Below are 24,327 nucleotides of genomic sequence, written 5' to 3'. Positions count from 1 at the left end.
ATATTATTATTATTATCCCTATCAGTTTATTGTTTTTCTCTCTAGTTATTAGCTAATGGGCCCTGGGAATGGAAACATTCACGATGTGACACAAAAGCTGAACTATTGCTAAAAGCACAGGAATAATGCAGTACCACCCACATTGCTGATTGCGTTAGCCAACATTTAGGTCTTCTGACCCATGTTTTTTCAAAACAGGACAATCCGTGTCTTTGGCTGTAGCAGCCAGCGCTGTAGTGGGCCCCTGAGCTTATGTGAGCTAATCAGAGCAGGCTTGTGTTACAGGGGCCGCCTCACACCTGGGCAGAAGCTGCTGTGTGACACTGAGCCTGTGCAGGGCTTATCTATGACGGCTGCTCAGCCCTCTGATTAGAGCGCACCGCAGGATAATTAACCTCCCCAGTACCTGCTGTAAAGGTCAGAGTGCAAGCTAAAGGCCAAACTCATTTCCCTCACAACAAGGAAAGTGATATGTCCACAGAAAACCAACGCATACAGATTTATTGTGTGTCCCACAATATAATTAACCATTTTATTTTAGTGCAGTATAAAAATTATTAATAAAAATCTATTGTATTGTTTTCCTTAGATGACCATTAAAATGGAGTGAGAAAGAAAGACAGAGCTTCTGATGGCCGTGTTTAATTAGAACAATCTACACATTTAAACTTGTGCTAACTACAGCACTCCAGGTTTAAAAGCAGGGTGAGAAAAGACCAGGAGAGCAGAGTAAATTAGGACTGGGTGCCAGTGACAGATCAGCACCAGCCACCTCTCGTGCCCCATGGGAGTTTGGAAATGTCACACCATGTACACACCAGTGGTCTTTGACTCCCTGTCTTTATGTCCCCGTCCTCATTTCAACGTGTCATTTAAACTCTTGACTTCTCAGCGGGTCGCTGTGAGCTCGGTATGAGCAGGGAGGGGCTGTTACATCAACCTTGCACCCCTCACCTAGGCGACTGCCTCGGAGCACGGCAGGGAGCCAAGCGCCATGAAGAGACAGGAAAATGGTGTTTGCCTCAAACATATTCCATCCCTATGGAAAGCACAGGGCTGCTGCCTCCTGTTCCCACCTCAGGCGCTGCACAAGCCAATGGCTGCCATGCTAATGAACCCGACAGGCTGTTGTGACACCGTGGCATCAGGTAGAATAAATGAGGCTTTGGGGTGGAGCAGGTGTGTGTGCGCGCACAGTCATTGGGAGTCTGTTCTAGCGATGCACAATCTGCACCGGGGAGTGCGACAGGGGCTGAGCAGCATCTGACTCGGAAAAAGAAAGTAGGGAAACAAGATGCCACACTGACACAAGAGACGGGCACCATCGGTGATTGTTTACATTGTTATCCAATTAACAGACCATAAGTACGAAGGCATCTGTCAACAAACAAAGCTGTTGTTTTTCCTTTGCATAAGCATAAGCCATTTTCTCCTGCAGTCATTGCCGTGCATACATACATACATATATACATACAGCACATTCGAAAGACGCAGACTAGCACTCTGCTTTCCTGTTTAATTTCATCTTTAGTCAGTACTATATTGATTTATATGTATCAGTCATCTAAAAAGAGAAAGACCCTAAGCTTGGAAATACATTTCGTTTTAGCTTTTTCTAAAAGTAAAAAAAAATAAAAAAAAATCAGAACGTACAGAATAAAAAACACACTGTAGTTGAAAATAGTTGAAAGCAGAGTCTCAAGACCGACACATAATAATCACTGGGAGTTCCACAGCGAGTCTAATTTTAAAACTGGAACCAAACAAAAAGACAGATGGCGTTTCTAGGCACTGTTTGATAGTTTCTTTCTTTCATTTTGAAAAATTGTATGACATAAAACATTCTGCTAATATCACCCCCATGTATTTGGCATTATTGGACAGCAGACTTCAGTAAACTAAAAACCAAATAATTAGTACTTAGTGTAAATGTTTTAATTAATATTAAATTGGAGATGAATAGCTGTAGGGAAGGCCACACTAAAGCAATGAAAGAAAAGAAAAGCAAAATAAACACTGCGCCTGGAGATGTCCGTTTCCAACACAATCAGCGCGCAGCTGAAATAACGCATTTTTAATGAAGCCATTACAGGCCTGACTATGTTAATTAAAACCAAATAACTTGTCTGTTTTAAACTAGTGTTGTCAAGTGTTTATTTGGCCAATTACAAAAGCAGTGGGAGATCATTATCCGCTGCCAGGAGTGTTGACAGCACGTAGAGTCGGGGCGTGAACAGAAAAGAACTGAGCCCAATACGCCACTTCAAAGGGATCAAGCACCGTGCAAACTGGACAGGGAGGGGGTGAGGAACCAACGTGAAAATGAGAACAAAACAGAGAGCAAGTACGTTTTTATATTGACCACTGAAGGTATAAATAATGAGCCATTCTCATTGTAGAGAACCTGAAGAATGAGCCGGAGAATTGCAGCTGAGGCGAGAGAAGAGGGAAAATCAGACAGAGGGAGGGAAAGGCAAGAGTCCTCGGAGAATAACTACAACCTTCACCAAGAGTTAGTCGGGAAGATACTAAAACAAGACCGCATCAAATGGCAAATGAAACATCTGTAATTTCTATCTAAAGTAGGGATAAAATTAATACTTAGAACTAATATTAAAAAAATGCCCAGTGGAAATACCAATTATAAAATGTATCTTTGATAATAAATAACTGGCTTCCATCTCCAACTACAGTTATCAAAACAAGAAAAGGCCTTTCACAGATGTAAAATCTATTTGAGCCCAGCACACGGTCTCCTCTGTGTGGCTGTTTATTTTTCCTGCATCTCAGATTTTCCCTAAAAATTATTTGGGCTATAGAGCGTTGGAGCTGGAGGAAAGATTAAGAGAAGGTGAAAGAGGGTACAGTATCACAGAGAGACCAAAATATGACACTGAGTTCCGCCATGTCTAGAAGCAAAAAATCTACTTCACCCACAGTCTAAACATGATCGCAGCAAACCGAGAAAAGATTCCCAAGCTTAAAACACTTTGTGCTAACTAAAACTCAGACAGAAAAACAGAAAAGCAAAAACTGAAACACTAAAAGACTCCTCAAACTTGCAGAAACACAGCAAGGGTTAGTTTCCTGAGCACGGCTAAGCCCAAAACAAATGATGCCAGTGTAAGGCCTGCTGTAGAGCTGAAGACATAAGCCACTGATACCAAATGCTGATACACACTCTGTCCAAAAACAGAGACTAATAGGCATTTACTGGCAAAGCTACAGGAAGGTGGTAAACGCATGAGTCGCAGACATCTGATCTCCCATGTAATTTCATAAATCATCAATTAGTCATCTACAAACACTCCTAAACCAACATTTAACAGCTCACAAGTCAGTCATTCAAACAACCTTTCCCCCTCTCACGATTACCCCAAACCAAAAATCCTGATCAAATACAAATCTCACCATAGCCGTCAGTGAATAAGATGAAGTTAAAGCAGGCTGACACAGTACAATAAAAGAGTGACACTACACTGCAGGAAAAGGCGTATTACAAATGCAATAGTGGTCTAGAGTGGATCCCCTGATCCTGGCAGAGCAACAGTGGAGCGTCTGGCTGGATGGAGGGTTCCTCTGCTCCTCTCATTTAATTACAACACAGAGCTGCAGGATTAGACAGGGGCCTGTGTTCACAGCCTCGCACTGGCACTTCCGCTCAGCCACTTTCCTCCTGTCTTTCCCTAAAGCTCTCCTCTTTCTGTTTTCTGGAATTCTCTGCCATCATCTTCATTTTAATATCTTTCTCACTTGTCTCTCAATCCTTTTCTTTTTCAGACTGTTTCTCTAATTAAATCTTTCTTTGTTTAGGCTTTTATCTCCTCTGTTCGGCACTCACTATGCTCTCCTCTTCTCTCCCCTTCTAATCCCTTCGTCCTGTTTTTGCCCGAATTTCATCTGCGATGCAGACACATCTTTATCTGTGTCTCAAACACATGTTTACTCTTGATTATAAAGAGACAACTGTGAATCCTTTAAGTGACAAAGTTGTGAGTGGGGCATGTGTTTGCCTGAAAATATTTGTGCATGTGTTGAAGTGTGTGATTGTGACGAATGAAGTGTGAGCTATGCGTTAATGTGTGTGTCAGAGGGAGGCGTTTGGGCCCCTCTGGTCTCTATGGACGACCGTGGCACAGTGCCTGGGCAAGCCTTCGCACACACACCATACACCTCTTAAAGCACCTCTCCTCATGTGCGAGGCTTGATGAAAGGAAATCCTATTTTGTTTCTAGCAGCATGGCTAATTAAACGAGTGGTGTTCATTAGCTCACAGCTAACGAACGCAGTGGCCAAGCCCTCTAATAACTGTTTGTGGCAGGCTGAGAAAAGCAGCAGAACCATAGAGAATATACTGTTAGTGCTGACAACTGTATCCTAATACAGCCAGAGTACAGTATTCACAAAGGGCCCATGCTAATTAATATTGACCAAATTCTACATCTGCACAAGTGAATAGGAGAAGCTGTTGATCTAAACTGCACAGCTAGAACTTCAATAATGACATGAAAAACTAAAAAATAAAATATTGTCCAGCAGTTATTAGTCACTAGGTCACTTATTTACATATAAGTAAATAAAAAAAAAAAAAAAAAAATACTTGGTATTAAGTGTAAAGTGGGTGATTAGAGTTGTGAATGCTTCAAACAGTTGTTAGATGTATTTCCTCCTTTTGTGATAACCTGGTGCTATTCTTCTGTTTGACCTTGACCATAAAATATATGACCCCTCATGTCTGACAGGAATACAGTGATGTACTCACATTTTTACGGGGGAAGGTGGTGAGCAGCTTGAACTCGTCTGAGGGGTAACCTTTGGAGGCCACGAAGTCGAAAAGGACCTGCAGTTTACAGCTGCCGAGGAAGCGCCTCTCCACAAACTGTCCACTCGGAGTCCGGATCCGCAGTTTGCTGATTTGCTCGGCTGAATCCTCATCAGGCTCTGGCGGAAGGGTCTGCTCCAGCGATAAACGAATAGCCTGAAAGAGAGTATCAGCTCAAGGCCACGTTTTACATACAGCTGCTCGTGGCAGGTGTTTTCACAGGTGTTACTTTTACATCCCGGTTGGCCAACGAGTCAGCGAAACAATCACTTAGCATACATAACATAAGAACATAAGATTTACACTGAGCAATAATGTAAATATTATCTTTTGTGGCTGGAATATTTGTACATTATAGTAAAACTCACTGGATAACAGCTGAACTAGTCTAGTGGTTAGATCACCAACTTTAATTCAGCAAGCAACTCACTGGTAAATACATTAAGTAGGCAGAGGGAAACTTGGAGCAGAAAATGCAAACAGTCACTTTACACATGAAGCTAATCATCTCTGCTGTCATAGAGCCACACTTCACTGCTCCCTGGAGCTCCTCTCTGCTGCCCCTCACCACTTCTGCCTCCTTGTTGTTCCTGTTTGGTCAGGCAGAGAGCATATGCTGTGACAACACACCCTGGCTTTATTTACACACCTTAATGCAATTATATTTCATAAGAGTGTACAACAGTAGCTCATTAGCAGCTTCTGGTGTTGGGTGGGCAGGGTTGGGCGCGTGCTGCACCGCCAGGCACTCCCTTGGGTGCAAGAGCTGATGCTGACTGAGTTAAAGGGTTCTCGCGGGACCAGCTAACACACACTTAAATGAGTATGGAGCGCGTGTTTGGTGACGGACAGACAACCACAAACACAAGCACAAACACCAACACGAGAGTGGTGGCGTCACTAAAGAAACCACAAGGCACGCGTCTGCTACTGCCTCGGGCCAGGCTCATCATCACAGCATCCACACTTCTGCTCCTCCGTCATGAATCCACCAACCACAAAGAGCAAACAGATGAGGAGCGGGAGAGAGTACACCTGCAGATACACCGCATGCAGAGACCCCCAGAGGATGGTATCTTAAACAGGCACATGCACGCTGCGCAATCCGACCCCCACCCCCAATCCACCAGCCCCTGCTTTAATCTCAGCCCTCCTGCACAAAGGCACTAAATCACACCGAGCATTCCCTGTTGCATCGTCTGCTCTCTAGTGGCAACCCATGTTTGTGTTGAGTCTGAAATTTCACTCATAGACAAGGTTACCACATTGTCACTTGCACAGTCAATGTAAGTAAACACAAAAAGCTTTGTATGTTTCAACAACAGAAAATCCACTGTAAAAAGCAGCCTTTCTCTAAAACGCTTACTTAGTGAACTCACACTTTGGATATTTTGATTTGCAGAATGAAAACCTACTTAAAATGCTCGTATTACACGATACTAAGTAATTACTTAAATACGCAGCTACAGCCATTATGCTTTTGAAGAGGGAACAACTTTATAACTTAGATAAAAGTTTTTTAAACATTAGTTAAGGAAAATGTGTGACCTTTAGATGAGTAAAATACAAGAATAAACTCAGTTTACACTTTGGCCAGTGGCAGACAGTGATATAATTAAGGAGCCTGTTCTGGGTCTTTGTTGTTGTGTGTTTATCTGAAGTGACAAATCACCTGTACCAAAACCAGTCACCCAATACCTTACAGCCCGGGACCTCTGCTGTTGAGCAAACAACAATCACTGAGCACTGTATTACTATAGACTATATTACAACATTGGGCCCATCCTTGTAGACAATAATTGTTTTGTATATGCGTGACAGTGTGTCTGCCTATAGAAGCATGTGTTTGCCCCTCGCTTCACATACAACAATTGTGCTCCAAGTCAATGTGTGTGTTTGCTTAGGTTGAGTGTGCCGGTGGTAAGCCTATGATCCTGAATTGCCTCAAGTCTTTTGTCCATTTCAATATGAGGCATATGTTTTACATGGGCCCAAAGCAGTTAAAGTGAACAATAACTGTGTTTGGAAGGTGACATACTGTACTGGGCCTCACTGTAATTACAAGATTCAAATAGCTTAGTGTCCGTTCACCCACACGGCAAAACCACAATCTAATTGGGTCATTATTCGGATGTGACAGCAAGATCTACTCCAAAGCAAACGGAGAAGACAACTTTCTCTTTGTATTGGTGACAATAAAAGCTGAATTAGAAAATATCATGCAATTGGTGTGTTGAAGTGTACGTAGCTCACCTCCTTTTCCTCCTCCTGTTCCTTTTTTATCCGCTCAAGACGTACTTGTTCAGCCTCTTCTCTTTCCTGGGCTTCTCGCTGAAACACAAAATGCCAGAAAAAGCCTGATTCCTCAGATCAGAGATCGTGCTTAGCGCAGGTGTATAAGTAGCACGAAATAAGGTGAAGAGCAGGTTTAGACATTCACTTAGACTTTTTGATTCCATTTAAGAACGTTAAATAGGGTCTTCTGAGCAATGTCAAAAATATGACAGTGTACGAGTTTGAAGAAATGTCCAGTATTGGATTATTCTGGTTGGTTTAGTTAAAGAACAACTCTGCCACTCTTTCCCAGCCTCTGGGTGACAAAGGTACAATAACATCAGGTGGGACATCACGGTTGGGGTCTCAGTGGCAGCCAGGATTAATCTAACACATTGGAAAAATAAAAATGCCCCAAAGATTAAGGAATGGGCAAATATGATGGCTTAAATGGCTTCATATGAATGTACTGTATGTTGAGATTAAAAAGAGGGATAGTGCAGTGTACAGTGGGATACATTTTGCTGCTACATTACCATAATGTAGCAGCAAAACCATATAACATTATGTTATATGGTTTCCTTTTTTTATCCGTTTAATTTTATTAACTTTTTTATATATGGACAATAGCCCCAGTTTTGATTAAAACTGAGCATGATGGTTTGAGATTGCAGTAAAATATTTAAATAAAACAATCATAAATAAATAAATAGAAATAAGTTAAAATAACTGCATCCAACCTCATCAGCTTGACAAGGCCTTACTTGTCCAGCTAAAACATTTTTGGAGCCTTTTTTTTTCTTTTTCCAGTACATCAACACAATAATTAATTTGGGACATGAGCTATTGAGGGGTCATTATGGCTAAACAAACAGAAAAAGAGAAAATCTCCTTTTTGTGATATTCAAAATGAATTCAGTGTGCATTTCATTGCCAATACCTTCTTGCGGTCAGCTTCTAGTGACAAACGGTAGGCTTCATCCTGCTCCCTCTTCACCATCTCTCTTGCCTCTCGCTCATCCTGGGACAGAGAATGAAATCTGTAAACTGTGGACCAACCTAAATAAAATGTGGTGCGTGGTTATAGACACAGACATCAGGTGTGAAAGAGTTGTAGCAAAGCAGAATTCATTGAGTTACGGCAGTCATTAGGCGACTGGAGCTCTTTTATGCATCCTCATCTCGGTTTCACCCTCCCTCTCTCGCTCATTCATTCGCACCGCTCTCTTCCTGTTTGTACAGAGGGAAGGGGAGAGCCAGCCTTTTTCTTTCTACCTGCTGTGGCTACAAAATGTTGTACAAAGACCACAACTAAATACGAGTGTCCATTGTGTTACCACTGCACAGCCATTAGTTTTGTATTTTGTGAAGGCCCATGCTGTGTGTGTCTGGCCGGATACGCCAAAGAAAGCTCATTGTGTGGACCAGAACGCTTACCATGGTGCAGCTAAAGCTAGGACTGCCGCAAAAGGACAGTGTGTATTGTTGTATTGTATTGAATCAAAAAAGCAAAGGATACATTTGTGCTTTTAAAGGATGAACTCTGAAAGGAAACATTAAAAGGAATAGAGGTTGGACAAAGACATCAAAAGTGCCTGCATTCAATGACCCGACTTAGGTCACGCATTTATATCATAATTCAAAATAAGCGAGACACAACTGATTTGGCTACTATATAATACTTGTGATTTATTTAGGGAAAGGCATGTGCATGCACAGAAGGGACTTTTTTCACATCTATATATTTTGGATGAGTATCAGAATGTTGGCTATGTTTGTGCAGTCTGTAAGAAGTTTTGACTAACTTTCAATTTAGTGTCCAGAGGTCAGCACAACAAGCTGTTTTATTTTAGCATTAGCTTTAATAACAATTCTAATACAGTTTATCTTTGTGGTTTATTATTCAACATGTCAAAATAATTTTAAATATGAAACATACTTTTAACTTGCTACATTGCCACAAGAGATTATTCTTGGCCACCGTAGCTCTATTGATGTATTGTTATAGACAAGCTTATTTAAAAGATACCCTTTAATCTTCCCTTTACTGGCATGACCTGACCACTACAGTCAGCTGATTACTAAGCCCTAAACACAACCCAGGAGCAACGGTGGAGGGGGCGATGTTGGTTAAAACAAGGCTGTCCAGCTGCTCTGCTTCAGACACACACAAAAGTCACTGTCAAAGAAGAATGTCTGGGATGGCTCAGTGTTTGAGTACATGTCTGAGCTTCTCTGTGAGGTGAAGTAGAAAACTGACAACGGCGTAAACAAGTCCGTGGGAATACAGTAATCCATTTAAGCATTGCCCAAGAGCTGTGGAGATTCCATCAATGTCTATATTGTATACCATGAAATGTTTTTATCCTATAATTCACAAACAACTATGGCTTATGTTCCATTTTATCTATAAAACATGCGTTTAAATAATAGCAATTACAATGCCTTACACATTTGTAAAGTGCTTAAATGGGTGTGCTCACTCACACCTGACTATGTTCATACGTGGCACTGCGGGCTGGGATTGAACCACCGACTTTCATAATCTTTCATATAAAACCAGCTTTTTTGTTTCAGGCACACCCTCCGATTGTCTTACAGCCTGTCACATATAATTATTTTATGACTTTGATTACTGTTGCAATACTGTAATAAAAATAACAGTTGACGTGACAGTAGTCATTAAGGCTCCTGAGGAAGGGAACGCCTCGGGCTGTAGGAGTGCCACATTTCAAATCACATGCTACGTCTGTCACTTTGTTGGAATAGACAACATGTTAAACAATTTGACTTGATGCTCTGTGACATGTGTCAAAATAGATACTCTGCACAAATAAGTACAAGTTGTTTTGGGAGGTTAAATACTTTCAGTCAAGGAACATTAACGGAGTCTGGCTGGTGCTGAAATACACTTTTTAAATGTTGTTGATGGAAACTAAAGCAAGCATTTCTCAGGGCAGTAATACATTAAAACGCCAAGTGCACTGAAGTTTGAGCTTGTTTGATGTGACTGAGTAAATACTTTAAGAAATGGTCTCGTTCTCTAGTAAACAGTAACAAAGAGCTATTGGGAGGTGACCGACTCTTACATCAAAAGACTGGCAGCGTGGCCTGTGTCCTTTACAAAGCCTATAGTTGGCATCCAATGGGAAAAGTAAATGTGAACAGAGTGAGACGGTTAAGTATTCACTGCTAGTCGTTTGCATAAGCCACAGTGAAACAATGTTGCCCGATGTGCCCTGGCATGTTGTGCTTTATGTTCACTGGAGGAAGTAAATGTGGACTGAAAATAAACCGATTTAAGCTGCTGCTTTAACTGGTTTAAAAAGAACAAGTACCGGTAATATACAAAAAGAGCAATTGTTTTTTTTTTTTTGTTTTTTTTTACAGTTAAGCCCAAAATAAAACTCCAGACTAATTTTCCTGTTAATTTAAACACATAAAACACAAAACAAAGAACACGACACAGAGAGCAAGAAAACTTCAAAAATTCAAGACATCCAAATAAATAAAACTAAAATTACAGCACAAATGAGTCCCATCTAGTCTAGAAGTCAAATGGGGTCATTTTTAAAATTAAGTCCAAATATAATATTTTCCATTTTTTAAATGTCAAATTTGGTTCCAGTCCTTGATTGTTGGTGCAGTTTGAGTCATTCTTTTTTTTTTAATACCCTTCTTTCTTGCTGCCAGGAGTTTGCTCCAAAGATATCCATTTATTGTGTCTCTCCTGGTTAAGGTGGAGACAGGCCTTGTGGCTTGACTTGAACTTCTCGTCTTTTCTGGCCTAGACGATGTGCTTTCTCTATTGTGATGTGTGGGACTCCAGTTCCGGATAAGTTCCGGGATAACGATCTAAAGTAAGCCCTCAGTGTTGTCCACCTGCTCACCCTCCGAGACTCCTAGAGTCTTAAAGTGTTTCTCCGGGATCTGGTCTCCAAATGTTGAATCTTGCTCTTCGCAGCCTTATTCTCCACCCGAAGTTTCACCTCCTTGGCTCTCAGTTCCAGTAACTCATCTGCATTGTCTGAAATACGTTGTTCAGCCTCAGTGGCAGTCTTCCTTCACCTTCAGGCCCACCACATTGGCTTCTATTTTGTCAAAGTTTGTTTCTCTTAGCCCTTATCTCAGCTCTCAATGATGCCATGTCATTCTGCATTTCACGTAACATGAGGGCAATCTCCGAGGGCGTCTTTTCAAGGTTAGCTGTAGCATCATTAGATTGTGCGAGAGTCAGCTTTCCACTAAGGTTATGGTCTGTCAGCTTCAATTGTTCAGCTCCTCCTTGTTTATTCCATACATTTTCAATTTTTTGTGGTTTAAACAGATTTTTAAGGCAAATGTCGGCAGAGTGAATGTCGGTGAAGTGCAACACTAGGTCCGAAACCGGAAGTCTCTTATAAATAATAGTTGTTCTATCTTAACATGGACCAAACAAAGTGACTAGAGAGTGTAATATTACCTCATCTTTGATATCCTCTTGTTGTTGTGCTGTAAAGATTTCCATGGCGCCCATTAATCTCATCATAAGCTCATCAACTGTTGTATTGCCTGCAAAAAAGTAGCAAAAATATTTTAACTTGTCTAATAAGTTGAGATAGGATGTGACCAGTTTAAATGATGCAGTGGCTAATTACCTTGAATAACATTTAGAACTTCGTTGGATGTGCGTTTTCCCATGACTATAAGGAGCAGCGGGAACTGGTCTGTCTTATATGTCCGCACAGTTTGTGTTACCGCACTGCCAAAGTGCCTTGTGCACATGGTGAGTAGTCTGCAAGACACAAACAAATACACTTGTATTTGGTCTTACTCACTTTTTTGTTTAGCTGAATATTTCTATATCCTATAACATTTCTTTGGCATTTGGGGAAAAAAAGAGGCAATATACTACAGCTTTTCTGATTTGAAGCGCAAAGAGAAATACACACAACTTGTGGCATTAAGGACTTTAAAACCAATTCTGCATTTTCATATTCCATCAGAGTGACATGCTTTTTCAATGGAGCAGCAGAGGAATTAGTATTCCTCACCAGACGCTCAGAATTGATAGGGCAAGAGAGGATTTCTTATTCCATTACAAAGACAGAACTTTTTAAATTAACATTTCAGGAAGGGAAAAGGGTAGCAGGCAGACGGGGCCCAGCCAAGCTCCCTGTAAATGTCATAATATTAATGAATTGCTATAGACTGAATGCAAATATAGATTAGCTTTTTCTCCTGCCTTTTAATAAGATCTACTTTAATAACTGGCTGGTAAAATAGAGAAGTGGAAAGAGGGACAGCAGGTCAGAGGCAGGCAATGGATGAAGTGATGCCATCTGAGAAGGGCTGTAACTCATTAAAACATGAAAGCCAAGGGCAGTATGCAGACTTTTTAAACGAGAAAACTTTAAGATACTTGTAACAAAAAAAGAAAATGGTTTTGTTATAGCTGATGCGGAATACTAAACATTTCCTTGAAGACAAACTCTGAGTGACCCATACCCTACAACGGGCACCCGATATTCTTGTGATCATTTGTTCTTCAACAGGACCGGCCCTTAACAATAGTTCACAGGGAAATCCTAACCTGTAATGAAAGGCCACTAAACAATGGTCCCAACCTAAAGTGTAACCCAATCTGAAATAGCCGATGAAGCACATAGTAACCAGCTTTGGTCTAAACTAAACCATTTTTTTTTCTGAAATACAAGGAATTCACAAAAATACAAGAAGATTGCACAATAAATGTAAATGACATCTCATTCAGCCATAATATAACAAGCTGAAATATGTGGTACAGATTGTATTAAGAGCGAGGCCTCTAAAAACCTTCAGGCAAAACACATGTTGTCAAACCACCTACAAGAAATTTGCAACTACTTGCTTAGGTGATTGACAGCTTGCAATTACACCCAACCAATCTTTCACACTTGCTGCACACACAAACAAGAAAAATTGTTAATGTTGCCCAGAACTGTCACAATGCATTTCTTAAAATTCAAAGATGATACGAGCGCACTTGTTGGACATGACATTTGCTTCAGTAAGCAGTTAATCAATCAGACCAGTGCAACAGCATTGCAAGAAATGTATTCATAAGTTCCCTGTCCCAGTGCAGGTATGGGAAGCGGATTCTTCAACAGCTTACAGTGTCAGATACACTTTGTCTCACAGCAGAAATGGACACGTTTGGCACTAATATGTATTTCTAATCAGTTTACCCATCATATGATAGAATGTCAAGTTGTCAAGTCATGTATACACAAACTGAACAAAAGTGTTTAACACAGTTATATCAGAACATCACAAGTATTTATTCTCAAGTACAATAACACTTACTACTACTGGTGTAGAATTAATTATAACTTTGCTGTTCTAAAACTGTGATGTGTCACTCAAACGTGTATGACGGTAGTTAACTAGTGTATTAGTGTTTGTTATAGACTGACTAAGACACCTTTAAAGCAGTGTATGATTGGTGCCAATCACGAGTTGCTGTGGATCAGCAGAGAGCGTGAGAATGTTCAGAATTGGTGAGTGAGAGACAGAGAGGGCAGTGAGCGTGCACATTGGCATGCAAGCATTAGCAAAGCTGTGACTAGCTGTGTGTGATGAAAAGCTCCAGATGTTGCCAGCCTTTTAATGTGAAATAAAAAGCTCAGCTGGGGCAAAAAGCAAAGGAGGCCAATGAGAGAAAAGAAATGGGAATAAAGGAAGGAGCGTTTTTAAGCGACTTAATGGAGGGGTAAGGTCAGGGCGCAAATGTGTCCCCAATGGCTGTTAGCAGAGTGCAGGCCTAAATCTGCCTCTGACTCAAGGATTCAGAAGGAAGACCAACGGAGATCATCAAACACATCTAATAAAGTTGTGTTGCACCGACTTGCCATTTACAAAATAATGTTTTCGGACGAAAATAAAGACGTGCAGGCTTCTCCCTACTGACTCTCTATTCAGAATAAAGATGGCCTCATCATGGGCCTCACCGTGCAAACATTGTTCCTTTTGTCAGCGTGCAACCTCTGAGCCATCTCTTTAGAAGTTAAAGGTGCCATAACATGCTTTTTTTCACGTTTCGTAGTTTATCCTAAGTGTATAATTGATTTATCGGGTGAGGGGGGATGATGACGCGTGCCTGTGGTTATGACGCGGTCTTGCGTCCACCCCCCGTCAGTTTGGAGATTCGCGGAAAGGAGATAGTCTGTAATATAGCTAAAAACTGCGGGAATCAATCAAAAAAACACTCTGGGTACATATATGAAGCACAAATAGCAATGTTAAAAGAAGGTTAAAAGCTCTGAAAAGTCGATTTTGCATGTTATGGGACCTTTAAAGAGAAACAGGGATACAACATGTCAGCTATGCACTGCAATGCCAGTAATTAAGAAAACCATATCTGAGATCTGGTTTACACAATTGCATGTATTTTACATTAGTATTTCTTGATACAGGCAGACTTCTAATCACTAATAAAACAAAACAAAATAACAGCTTTAACACATGGCATATCTAGTTTGACGGCCACAGTGCAAACAAAAGCTGCTCATACACATTTACTTACCCAGCATATAATATGCACCTGACTATTTATGCAAACACTCAGAGCCTTTATATGATAAATGACACATGAATAAAATATAAGGATTATGGGCGCTTTCAGGCGCTCTGGGGATTAACCTGATGCTCTATAAAAGCATCTGAAAATATTTCTAATGCAAAATACTGTATAATTGATGGATTACTGTAATATTTTTGAAAAAATGTATTCCAAATGGTATTTTGTTTGATGTAATGACGCACGTTTTTGTTTTTTTAAGTATACCTGGCTTTGTTAGCTTCTTTAGTGACATCCCAGGCCCATGTGATAAAGTTCTGGCTCAAGTAGGAAACAATAGAGTCGGCACACATCATCTGAGAGCAGAAGACATTGCTGAGAACACTGTCGTCGTTGTGGAGGTAGATCGCCAGCAGCTTCCTCTGAGGAAAGACACAGAAATACAAGTGAGTAAAGGGTACCATTGATTTTCAGTGGACGGTTTGTTTCTGGTCCCTTAAAGGCCACTACTCAAAATGATTGCTTACTGAAGTGTAATTTAGTGTTTTAGAGAACAATAAAAACAGGTTGGAGGTTAGAAATTATATTAAATATTCTTGTTCTCCAAACGATAGTAATAACAAATTAATTACGGTCCGTTTTAAAGCTATAAAATAAAGATAAAAGGTATATATATATATATATATATATATATTACTCTTGCCATGATATGTGTACCAACTTTGGTTTGGCTATGAGAATGTATTTTTCTATCCCTGGCAAGCATACATTATTGGGTCATGTCACGAATATGTTTACCAAATCAACGCCAAGGTAAATTTGATCAGTTCCATACAAATTCCCTAGGGGGCCCTTTTGCTCTCATTTTTTTATTTGTTTCTAAAATTCTATTTAGGGTCAAGATGTCCACCAACCTTTAAAAGTTTATAAATTATGACTTATCGTAAGTTGATGGGGGGCCGCAAAAACAAATCCCAAATTGCGCATTCGGCGCTGTGTCACTTGTATGATCCAATATGGCGACTCCCTGTTGGTTGCTTAGCAACAGCATAATATTTTTTGGGGTTTGGACTGTAAAGTACCGAGAAGTCCATTGTCAATGGGCCCCACGGTACTTTGTGCTGACTTATCTCAATGGGCAGTACTGGTGAAATTACTGTCAATATTAGCGTTTGGTATTGCACAACACTATGCGCACGTTTTACAGTGCTGAACAATAACAAAAGGCCCTACGCCAGCCTGGTGCTCGGACCTAATGAGAAAGGCTGAAGCAGATATCTGGCTTGCTCTCCAATGAGACCTCTCTGTGCCTTATCGGTGTGAAGTCATGTTCACATTACACGACCACAAGACGACATATGAGACCTTCAGGTGCAGCGCCTGCCTGACTCCTACTGACCAATGTAAGGCCAGAACTGGGCAAAAAAACAAATACCAAGCAAAATCAAATGGCGAGGGGTGTAAATAAAACTTCTCAGTGAAGCCGTGGGAGATATGGAGAAAACAAAAACAGACAAATCACTCTATTTATTTTAGACCAAATGCCAGGAGCCTGTTCAGGTTAGTAGCGGCAGGGCCAGACAATATTGACGAAGCTCCAAATCCAAGGATATTGACACCATCATATAAGCCTGGCACAATCTCCGCACTGACAATCTAATTAAAAAGCAAACACACCCACAAACATAAAAGGTTCCAAAGGACATTGTTGGAAATAATGCTCTCTAAATTACATGTCACTTCTTGTGTTATAAAAGAACAAAGAGGGAGGGGGGGAGTGAGGGGGGGTTCATTTTCATCCATGGCTGCGAAGGAGGAGTCAAAGTTTCTCAGGAGCCCATAATCTAGGCTACATATGCCAAAAGCAAAAGCAGAAAAAAATCTACGCAGGGTGTAAAAAGTAAAGGGAAGTAAGAAGTTGTGCTATACTGTGGCCTGTGTGGAATGGGAATGGGAGAGCACCGCTGTGTTTGCTCAACGATTAGTGCTTTAGAATAATCTCCAGGGCTCCTAGAGAGAAAGAGATGGGGACTCATTCTTCGGGCCAATTCAACGGCCTGAAAAGATTAAAACACTCACGCTGAGAAGACAAGCAAATTCTGTCAGGAGAGGAATGAGCGCAAGGGGAGGGAAACGTTTTTAGGGTTTTTTTTACAACAAAAAAAAAAAAAAAAGGGGGGGGGAAATCCAGATACACGCTTAATGCAGGCATCCAAACACACATGGAAAGATTGGTCTGAAGTAAAGGGCTCAAACTCGTACACATGCATGCTCAATTAGCACAAGTGTAAAGATTAATCAGCGAGAGTATTTGGGCCAACTGAACTCCTTCATCTTCGAGTTAAATTGTCCATACGCCTTGGTTCTAGCTCCTCTTTCAAGTCGAGTCTATTGTGAAGCCTGTCTTAGTGGGGAGGAGCAAATCCTTCATTTCAGCTAAATTACAAGGTCCAACCTGAGCAAGATAGTGACCCCACAGTCCCTCCACACACCTGTTCACCTGCTTGAAAAAAAAAATTAAACCAAAATGCAATAAATGACACTAAAGAGTCGTAAAATACATTGGTGTGTTTGTGACAGTTTCACAGCGTTATTTTAACAGGTTTGAGAACATTATGGGAATGTAATGTATGGGATGGTGTAATAAATAAACTTATTTTTAGCTATTTATAATTATGAGTGAATGTTTTATACATGCGCACATACAAAATTAAATACAACAATTATTACATAAGCAAAGCTAATCATAAATTATATTGACTGGGGATTAACTGGGTCATAGAAATTAATGTAGAAAGAAAAACAAATGATAAGTAGGATTGTAGTTAATGCAAAATTAACATTAATACATATCACTTTCAACGGCTACTTGATTCACACGCTTTAGTGACTTAAAAGTGCAGTCTTGGTTTCACCAGAGCTCCTCTAATGTGTCACATATGGAAACAGAGCGAACTGCAGGGATAGTTGTCCATGTAGTGATTGTTCTACAGATGGCAGGCTCAGTCTACAAAAGCAAACACTTCAAAATGAAGAGCTCAAATGACTGATCTAATGACCTTGCACACACAGTGGGAAAACACATTCAGATCGATGACCAACCACAGAGTCTGCTCACACCCACTGCCGGAAACGCATTATCTCCACATCTAAATGTTGATTGAACGATCCAACTCTTGTCACTTATAGACGTCACATCACCCTGTCACAAGTTAAAAGTTCAATTGTGTACCCGGATCATTTAAGCACAAATAAATGTATAATTAAAAAATTGTTTTGTCAGAATAGATTTGTTTCTAATCCTTCTGATATTAACTTAGCTGCGATTACTTGAGGGTCAGTCAAACAATCCATGGGAGAGTGTTGCTTGTCATTTGCAGTCATAAATCTGCAAGCTTTGAGTCTATCTATGAGCCATATGCCAGGCTGGTCAGTCCGTGCTCTTTCCTCTTGACTCTGGAGGGCTGTCGTGGGTGTTAAAGCGGATACTTGGCGGCAATAAATCCCTCAAGTCCCCTCTCGAGTGAGGCTATGAATTTTGATGTGTCTTTGTGTGTGGCGGACAGGAGAGCGGCGGAGAGCAGAGGAGAGTGGGGTTAGAGTGATTAACCACTGCGTTGATGGGGATTTAGCCAGGATCGTGGTTAGTGATGGGTGGCCTATCTCTCTGTATGCTCCGGCTAACCACTGATCCCCAAGAGGGTTCAGCTCAGCTCCGGAGCCCAAAGCATTTTCATTAAGGATGGATTGAGTCTATCTCCACAGTCCCCCAACACACAACTTCAGAAACACTTCATCAAATGTAGTGTTTTGCTTAGTGATTAGCCTCTCTCCGGCTTTGAGGGAGTGAGAACGACTTCTCAGTTTTAAGACACGCCAAATAGTCTTTCCTCGAGTCGAATCTTCTGTATGGCACTATAATTTCAATGAAGCTGGCTGTTAAACAATAGGGACACCAAACAAAAATACTTTCCAAAAAAGAGCTGAGAAAGTAATGGCTAGAGAGATGGAAAAGGGCCGGTATAATGGTGGACATATGCTACTGTGTTATGAAAGCGTTGACGGCAGCATGTTTTGGCCTGCAGTCGAGTGTGCCTGTGACAAAACAGGACAAACACAAAACAGATCAAATAGCTTCTGTTTTCATGCAAAATTCTCTAAAGCCACCCTAACCACTGCACAGTTGGCGGGCTAAGTCATGCTCGCCCACAACAGCGCTAACTACAGAAAAAAAGAATACTATTTTGCACGAGCACAGCCTGAAGTACAGTGGCACAGTAGAGAGTGTAACACCAGAGAAGCACTGGCCATATTGCATTGGCTTAGGAGAAGAGATCATCTGGGAACCAGGCAAAACGCCAAGATTTTAAATTCCCCCCACTTCTGCTTATTTTTGACAAGACAACTTCCTTACTTCCTTTTTTACATGCATTTCTTTCCTTTTTGTGTTTGAATTATAATAACGCCACTGTCTTTGCAGTCTCAGTCTTGCAAGTTGCTACCCAAGAGTGGAATAAACAATCTTATATTTTAAGATTAATCAGCAGTTAATAAAAAATGGATAATGACCAGATTATGCCTTTAAATCCAGAAGAATATTCGAATTAGGAAGTGTCTAAATAGCCGCGAAACTGCCATGTTATTTTTTGCCGCAGCTCCTGAAACTGCTGGGCTATTTGACCGCGCCGGGTTAGACCGTGCCAGGTTAGGGTTAGGTCTTGGGGTTAGGGTTAAGGTTAAGGTTAGGGTCAGGGTTAGCCATGAGGCTATATGGCTGTGCTGCGGCTCCCGAAACTGCTGGGCTATTTGACCGCGCCGCGGCTCTGCAGCCACGGCTTTCAAATTAACTGGCTTCTTCAGTTTTTTAAAATAATGTATTTTTTAATTTTTTATTTTATTCTATTTTTTATTTATATGTTAATCTTTTTACAAAAAAGTTTTGTGCTTTAATATATCATGAAATCATACTCAGCTATAATGTCAAAATGTAAAAACAGGTTAATCTAAACTACTCGCAGGAAATTTTAAGAGCAAATTACAGCTATAGCTAGTGTTGTTGTCAAGCACCTACAGTGCAATGTGTCCAAACATTTGGCCGCTACTAGCCCTCGGGCCGCATATTAGAGCGCAGCAGCCTTCTGCAGTGAAGCCGTTTAATGGTGACAGCTGCTCTAACCTCTGAACTCATCTCCACCACTTAACAGGATATTTTGTGACACTTCTCCCTCTGTGACGTTGTCACGTGAGCAGCAAACGGAAGCAGCGGAAGAGCTTTTGGTGAGGCAGCTTCACACAAATACAATTTTTCAGTTGCATGGACGCTTGCAAAGGCACTGGGACCCAGTGTGGAAGTTAGGAGAACGAGTTTGAAACCGGAATCTGTAAAATGGTTCTTAATAGAGGCATGGTTCAGATAACCCGTTTCAATTTTCTATTTAATTTAGAAAATCGAAGTTTTACTGAGGTGGATGCCTTAACTACAGCACTGGGGAAACCCTCCCATAACCAAAGACCCAGTAGAAGATCCATCATCAAACCAGATTACTCACATCTCTGGCTTTGCCGTAGAAGGCCTCTTGAGACGCCGCTTCCAAAGACCCAATGAAAAACATGGGGTGGTTCTCTCCATACCTGCATGTAACAAATTAACATTTTTATTGCAGCAGAGGCATGCAAATACTCTCTGTGCACAGCGGAGCTCGGCCAGCTCACCGTTATCCACCAACTCTATGGGTTTGCAAAGTCGCCCTAAATAAATAAATACTGACAACTACTTCATAGGAGGACAATGATTAATAAAATATAGGCGTTTGTGTCGCAAAGCTAATGCCAACTTATTATCATTAAAACATAAAATGTAATATAAACAATCACTTAAATACTTATCTAACGGCTAATCAAATGTTTTTATATGGACATTACTTTGATTTGTGGCATTATTTAAATAAGTATTATGCTTCAAAATTAGCATTAACATTGAGACAAAAACACATACATGAAATATATGAATATATGAAAAAAAGCGTGTCAACCGGTGAAGCATTCACTTCACGTGTTAAGTCTTTAACATGTTGTCGTCCACTGCATGATCTTTATGTAATTAAGTGCAGCTCGACAAAAACACCCATAGAGATATAACAAGAGCAGACGTCGAGTCCATAACAGTGACTGTGCGCTAGACAGGCCACGTTTCAGAATAAAACTTCAAACTCACCTTGAAGAAAATTCAGCAGTAAAGTGCAGTAAGGCATCAGCTTCATTTTCACTGTTTTCTGGCACTAAGAAAAAAAATATCATCAAAATCGATTTGTGAAGCTTAATATTTAAGATAATTAATCATCTGCAGCACATACTCATAGGGGTTTTTCGACTGCTCGAGGTTCCCATTCCAAACATTTCTGAGTCGTCCACACCAAACTCTGAGGCATCTTCAAAGTCATCCCCTTCACTGTCACTGATCATATGTACATCTGCACACTGCACAGACAGGGATACTTATTGAAAGAACTTCAATAAGGTACAATAAAGATCAGTGCGCCTTTCATACCTCTTCTGATGGCTCTGATGGATTCCCTGGTGATGACCTCCGACAAACGCTGAGATGATGGCAAGGATAACTAATACCCGAAACAGCAAGTGTCATCTGAAAATGAACAAGAACAAACCGTTAGTTTAATCGTTTTTAAACAAACTCAATTATAAGGAATAGTAAGTGAATTTTATTTTGTATGGGTGTATTAAACATAATGGTACTAGATTGTTGCTTTGCACTTAAAAGCATTGAAATTATCAGAACAAATTTAAGGTGTACGTGTTGTGACCTTAGCAAACAGAATTGCTCAAACATGCAGGAATGACGAATTCTTCTTTTCGAAGCCGATATATGAAAAATAACTGAAAATACGGTACATTGGGTGGTAGTTTAAAGCAAAAACACAAGACTAATAAGCTACCAAATCCAAAGTCAAGAAGAAATTCCAGTATTCAGTAGAGACTCATTATAGATGATGCATCTTTGTCTAACCCAGAAGGGACATCCACAACACATGTCACACTGATTGTACTTTTTGGTGTAAATTAACCTTTCCTCGCATCTGAACACATTTTAATATTAGGCGTCTTGTGCAGATGTTACAGTCCAAGTCTGAGAATAAATATTCCATCTCTGCACATACATCTCTGAAGATAATGCTTGGGCAACAGGTTGACACCCTCTGCTGGCAACAGTTGGGAAAACTAAGGAAAACGAGCAGGATGGCTGCTGTCAAAGTAATGCCAACAGCTAATTTTTTTTTGTAATGTCAAGTAAAGTGCTGGAATTATTAAAAGGAGCATGCATCCTTGTTCAAATGTTGAAACAATGAAACTAAAGAAAAACATTTCATGATCTCTCTTATGAAAGAGATTTTGAATCTCGATGTCTCAATGGGACCTCCTGGTTAAATACACGTATGGAAAATGTTTTAAGGCACAGTTTTACTGATATGATATTATCACAAATCTGTGTTTTTAAATCACCACTAAAGTTTGTAACTCTTAAAAACACAAACATGACTTACAAGACAGTTATTTATGAACATTTTTTTGTAGTTGCAAGTTAAGCCTATTGCCCAGATGCAAATAGTTTTCTGGGAGAATGAACTTGTGAACAACAGAGATGAGGCAGCCTTGGTGAGATAAGCAGTGAAGCCTCTTGTCCCCTGCAGAGGTCCTAGGATCTGCTCCATTGTCAGGTGCTATGGCACACAATGAGCAGCTGGACATGCTTGAATCAAGAGACGATTACATGCAACGGCAATTGATTCTGAATAGGGGTACATGGAGAGTTACTTCTTTTCTTTCCTTAATAGTGATCCTTCATGTTGGCTTTCACTTCTTTAGCCATTGAACAGTGTAACCACTAGACCTCGTCAACAACATAGACTAGACCAAGTCCTTCTGTGTGCTTTACACTGATAAGAAACACGATCCGACAAGCAGTCTATGAAGACCTATCTTTTCATACTTTGTATTCTAGATTATTACAAAGTGTGACAAACGCAGTGGACCAGAAGAACCTTGGCACAGTTGCACTAAACCTGAATACAGTCGGTCCATTTACATAGCTTTTATTATATACAATATTTGGAAAACACAAACCAAAATGCATGTTGGCCAACTGAGGAAGAGTAATTTAATCATTTATTGAGCCTGTAAGTGAGTAGATTTAAAGGGAAATGGGTTATTATATTGACCACTGTGTTTTCAATTCCCACTGCCTCAATAATGAAATGGAGGATATGAGGAAAGCGATTTCTCCCCAGATAAATCAAAAATGAATAACATCCAGCTGAGGCCCCACCATGTGTTCTCTTTAGCAAAGAAAACCGCTCAGATATAGTAGTGGCCAGGCTGATATGCATCTAGCCATCTTTGGACACTGACTTCTAAATGTACGACATACAGTATCTGCCTTACAAAATGTCTGAAATGTGTTTGGAATGCGTATTACAAAAGCTTGCTGGTTTGCCAGGTCTTTATGCAGCTTTAACTGCAACATTAACTGAACTAAAATCAAGATGACGAAAGCATCCAGTAATGTTCAAGTAACTGCATAAAAATACCTGAAGTAACTGATGAAATGGTTCATATGACATCATTCTATTTGGATTTGTTTAGACGATGACATTTGCAAAAAATCTGAAAGAAATGCAGCTTTCACTCAATGGGTTCCTAGCATTGAAAACCACTTTCATTTCTTCCCTATAAATATGGCTGGATTTGACTTTTTACAATATGAATAAATAAGCTGAATGCTTTGCTCCTCACACACAATTCAAGTGGCAATCAACTTGAGAATCAATAAGAGAGAACAGCCCCATAAAGCCCTTCTCCGCCGAAGCTGAATGAGGGGGCTTTGGGCTAAGAGCCTAATAAGTGTATAAATAAAGTTGATCACTTCCCTTGTCAAAGCCGGCCTGAAGGGTTTGGGCTGACATGGATGCAAGTGGGGAAGGTGAAAAAAGAGAGGACTGGTTGAGTGCCTCTCAATCCTCTTCTTTGCTTTGACCCAATGGCTTTTCCTGATGTTGAGGTACACAAGTGCAGCTCGGTGGCTCAGCGCTAAAACGTGGAAACAAGGCTGAAGCGCCGCCGGGCACAGGGGGTGGGGAGTGAGGTTAACCCCCCTTCAAAAACCGGCTCCCACATCTCCACAGAAAAGCACTGGCCCCTCTTTTTGGATTCTTTTAATTAACACTTGCATTGAGGCTTCAAGCATTCAGGAGCCGATATAGGGAAGGAATTCACTGTTCGCGACCCTACCACCTTTCTCTTCAAGTCTTTATACCCCTCTCCACTCTTTTTTCCTCTTCCATCACTTGCTTCTTTTCTTTTAGCATGTGTTTTTTCCCTTCCTTGTGTTGGTACTGTTTGGATTAGCTAACTGGCTGTGAGAGTGAGATAATTACGACTGGAACCTACAAGAACTTATATTGAGGGTTTCACAAACATATACATAAGAAGCCTGATTTTTGATTATCTTTGCGCTTTACTACAACTGAATCTTTTTCTACTTTGCGCTTTAATTTTCAAGCTGTAATCTTTGTCTAATATCAATTTACCTGTTTTGGAGATGATGTGTCATGAACGTTAAGGTTTTATAGCAATATATATGGATGAGTGGAAACCAATAGTACACCATTCCTCAATAAAG

At 40.5% G+C, this 24,327-nt stretch overlaps 1 protein-coding gene across 1 annotated transcript in view; it reads right to left on the bottom strand.

Moving 5' to 3' along the window:
• Positions 1 to 24,327, bottom strand: part of faf1 (Fas (TNFRSF6) associated factor 1) — a 41,458-nt gene that overhangs the window by 937 nt on the left and 16,194 nt on the right. The window contains exons 9-18 of the mRNA XM_072437897.1: positions 21,181 to 21,276; positions 20,987 to 21,110; positions 20,848 to 20,911; positions 20,183 to 20,264; positions 14,901 to 15,055; positions 11,734 to 11,870; positions 11,559 to 11,647; positions 8,037 to 8,117; positions 7,076 to 7,153; positions 4,763 to 4,978 (exon numbers count right to left, since the gene is read on the bottom strand). Of these exons, the coding sequence (XP_072293998.1) occupies positions 4,763 to 4,978; positions 7,076 to 7,153; positions 8,037 to 8,117; positions 11,559 to 11,647; positions 11,734 to 11,870; positions 14,901 to 15,055; positions 20,183 to 20,264; positions 20,848 to 20,911; positions 20,987 to 21,110; positions 21,181 to 21,276 (1,122 nt within the window). The remainder of the gene's footprint in view (positions 1 to 4,762; positions 4,979 to 7,075; positions 7,154 to 8,036; positions 8,118 to 11,558; positions 11,648 to 11,733; positions 11,871 to 14,900; positions 15,056 to 20,182; positions 20,265 to 20,847; positions 20,912 to 20,986; positions 21,111 to 21,180; positions 21,277 to 24,327) is intronic.

Source organism: Eucyclogobius newberryi, unplaced genomic scaffold (assembly GCF_026437365.1).
Source record: "Eucyclogobius newberryi isolate DKJ021-1_F unplaced genomic scaffold, fEucNew1.0.hap1 SCAF_9, whole genome shotgun sequence".
In the NCBI taxonomy this organism is placed as follows: Eukaryota; Metazoa; Chordata; class Actinopteri; order Gobiiformes; family Gobiidae; genus Eucyclogobius; species Eucyclogobius newberryi.
Note: the sequence above shows the minus strand (reverse complement) of the source record. Positions and strands in the feature narration are given on the sequence as shown.